This window comes from Austrofundulus limnaeus, unplaced genomic scaffold, assembly GCF_001266775.1.
Source record: "Austrofundulus limnaeus strain Quisiro unplaced genomic scaffold, Austrofundulus_limnaeus-1.0 Scaffold6, whole genome shotgun sequence".
Taxonomy (NCBI): domain Eukaryota; kingdom Metazoa; phylum Chordata; class Actinopteri; order Cyprinodontiformes; family Rivulidae; genus Austrofundulus; species Austrofundulus limnaeus.
This window is the reverse complement of record NW_013952408.1, coordinates 2,600,314-2,603,663: the sequence shown is the minus strand read 5'-3', so window position 1 is coordinate 2,603,663 and position 3,350 is coordinate 2,600,314. Positions and strand designations below refer to the sequence as shown.

Genomic DNA, 3,350 nt, shown 5'->3' with positions numbered 1-3,350 from the left:
CCTTCTCCTGGGTCAAGCTAAGGTTGAAGAGGTGTTGCAGAATCCCACAGAGCTGGTCTGCACAGGCCTTCAGGACTCTGGGGCTAACACCATCTGGACCAGCAGCCTTGTTCTGGTTCAGTCTCTCTAGCTGCCTCTTCACCTGACTTCTAGATACAGAAAAGTGACAGTGGGAAGGAAAGGGAGCAGCAGCATCTCCTGATTTAGTTGAAGRCAAACTTGTGGATGTAGAAGAAAAGTCCATGACTGAGGTTGAAGATAAAACATCTGAGGTTTGACAGGAAAGCTGTGGGTCAAAGGAGGGTGAGATGTCTGTTTGGCTGAGAGCAGGAGGAGGAGGAAGATGAGCTTGTTCCTGAGCTGAACCTGTTGAAGAATGTGTTCATTTCATTTGCTCTGTCCAGACTTCCATCCATCCGATTCTCCTTTTGCTTGAAACCTGTGATCTTCTTCATCCCTGACCACGCAGCTCTGATATTGTTCCTTTTCAGTTTACTCTCCAGGTTCCTTCTATAAACCTCCTTGCTGTCTCTGATCTTGACTTTGAGCTGCTTCTGTATACTCCTCAATAACTCCCTGTCTCGATCCCTAAAGGCTGTTTTTCTTGTTTAAAAGTTCCTTTAGCTCACTGGTGATCCAGGGTTTGTTATTAGGGAAGCATCTCACTGTTCTGCTGGGGATGGTGTTGTCCACACAGAAGTTTATATAGTCAGTCACACACTCAGTCATGGCATTTATGTCATCTTCATGTGGCTGGCAAAGAACAATCCAATCTGTGGCTTGAAAACATGCCTGTAAGGCTTCTTCAGCTTCCTGTGACCACTTTCTCACAGTCCTTGTGGTTACAGGTTGTTTCTGAACAAGTGGTTTATATTCTGAGCAGAGATGAACAAGGTTGTGATCTGAATTACCCAGAGGAGGTCTTGCATTGGCTATATAAGAATCCTTAACATTTGGGTAAAACAAATGCAATGTCTTGTTTTCTCTGGTAGAGCAGCTGACAAACTGTTGAAATGTTGGCAGTGTAGCAGAGAGTGAGGCATGATTAAAATCACCAGATATTGCCACAAATGCATTGGGGTGTTGTGTCTGTATCTTAGCAACAACGGAACTGACGATATCAGTTATGTGTTGAGACTCCCCTTTTCCCATGTTTCTATTTTTGTCTGCCACAGTTTAGTTGCTTAGGGTCAATTATAGGGTTGTAACAAAGTGGCCTGAAGATGCTGCTGCTGATTTTGCATTTTCATATGGAGCTCAGTGGTGCAGCCATGTCTTTAGCAAAAGCAGCAAAACTGCATTCACATAGTACTTCCCCTTGTCCTGCAAAAGGCTTTTGTGCTTTGAATGAATGTGTCACTTCACTCTGCACAAATGTGTTTAATTTGACTCAGAAGTCACCACTTAGTGGATACTTCATAAAACCATTCACCCTTTTTTCCCCTGAAAAGAGACACACTGTTATGTAGTGTGAGCTAAAGATCTACTGAGCATGACTACAACACTGTGTTCAAATGACATTGAAGTGTACAGTTTTTTATTTTCTTACAGACACACAAGGTCAATAAGCTTCTTACGATTTGGGCAGATTGCCAGTTCCACTGGCAGCGCAGGGTTTTGTTGGGGTAAATGTTGTGTTAGTCTCTGGCAGCGAGACCAACGGTGGAAGCAAACAATAAATCATACAAGACACAATGGATTTTCCAGGAAATTCTAGCCGGTGTGTCTTATTAGCGAAATCACAGCACGAACAAACACAAAACCTTCAACGCACACACACACAAGACTCGATACCTTGTCACCGTCCTCGCAGTTCATGACATTGGAGAAGGGAATCTCAGCCTTGAACATCTTCCTGCAGTGCATGAGCTGCACCAGTAAGTAGCACACAGTTTTGAACTTCATTTTTTTGGCAGGCTTTATATCCGAAAGAATCAATCCGGGGAATATCTGTCACCAGATAAGAAATGGGAACGAGGAATAAGTGCACCACACAGTAAAATATATGCTTTGTACAGAAATAAAACTTTGTAACTCATGCACAAAATTTGGACAGCGTGCACATGCGCACACACACATGCAAATATTATTAGGCTCAAGAAATTAAGTAGAAAAGTGCTTGAAAGGAGTATTCCCTGATACCACATATATCACTTTAGGACCCTAAAGATGATTCAGAAAAGTAATAAAGATTAAGTGTACGTTAAAGGCTTTGAGTGTGTCAGTTGTAACAGAATCTATCTGCTGTGCTTGAGGTACGTCCCTGCAGGAGCAGCAGCTGTGAGGGCATATTTTTGATGAAGCTGAACTATTAAGAGGATTAGCTCCAATCTTTCACATTGCAAAGAAAAATAAGCGGGATCTTGGAGGTTCACACATGAAACCAACGAACCTCTGTGCAAATCTTATCATGCGAAACGTTAAACCGGCTGCCGGGAATAACGAGCCAGAGGTAAGGGGAAGAGAAGTGACCCCCGGGGGGCGTACAGAAATGAGAACGAACTGCCTGCTTCGAACTGTTCGAATTTAAGCTCAGTAAATGTGGATTTAAAGTTTGTTCTTTAGAACAAAATCCACATTTATTACAGGTCAGAATAAAAAAAAGACTAAATATGTGTGTGTGTCATGTGGTTTTGGATGCTGGAGTTCCTCTATTATCAACTTTTGTCAATCTTGGCAGAAATAATAACTAATTTTCAAACTATGCCTAAGGGTCCATTAATAGCATACTGCAGATGCTAAACTAGTGTGCGYATTATAAGCTCTATACATTAAAAACTGTAAATCTAGTCTTAAAGTAGGATTGGCTAGCAAAAGATACCTTCCGTCGGTGAGATGGCACAATAAAAAAAGTTTCKATTTCATGCTTTTGGAGGAAGGCATTCCTTTCATGACCATTCCCTGGCTCCACCTCATAGTCTCCGTTTAGGCACTCGAGCGTCGATCTGGTGATGTGAACTTTCCTGTGACACATGACAAGGTGGGCTGAACACGTGGGCAGACAAGCAACATGCGAAAAACAAGCAATGCAATTCTGTGCTGGCTGGTTTTCATTAACATAAGTTGAGTTTTTTTTAACTATTTTCTAGCACGGTCAGCACAAAACGATCAAGTTCAGGTACAAAGAAAAGAGACGGCTTTTGGCATAGGCGAACTAGGCGGTCGCCTAGAGCACCATCTGCTGGAGGGGGCGCCAAACTGCAGAAGAAAAAAGTAATTATTTGTAATCCTTGGTTGTAACTCTGCGAAGGGCCCCTTTCAATTACCTTTGTCTTAAAAAACTATAATGAAGTATTACAGGAAAAATAATCTACTCTACCCATAAAACATTCCCCCCCCCACCCCAATGC

General features: G+C 42.4%; 1 protein-coding gene across 4 annotated transcripts in view; it reads right to left on the bottom strand.

The window, feature by feature from the left end:
* LOC106533941 (adenylate cyclase type 1) overlaps nt 1-3,350 on the bottom strand; it is a gene marked incomplete in the record, with an annotated part of 48,357 nt that overhangs the window by 15,864 nt on the left and 29,143 nt on the right. For all 4 annotated transcript variants that reach the window (XM_014030414.1, XM_014030423.1, XM_014030432.1 and 1 more), the window contains 2 exon segments: nt 1,795-1,950; nt 2,822-2,963. In XM_014030414.1, coding sequence (XP_013885868.1) covers nt 1,795-1,950; nt 2,822-2,963 — 298 coding nt within the window.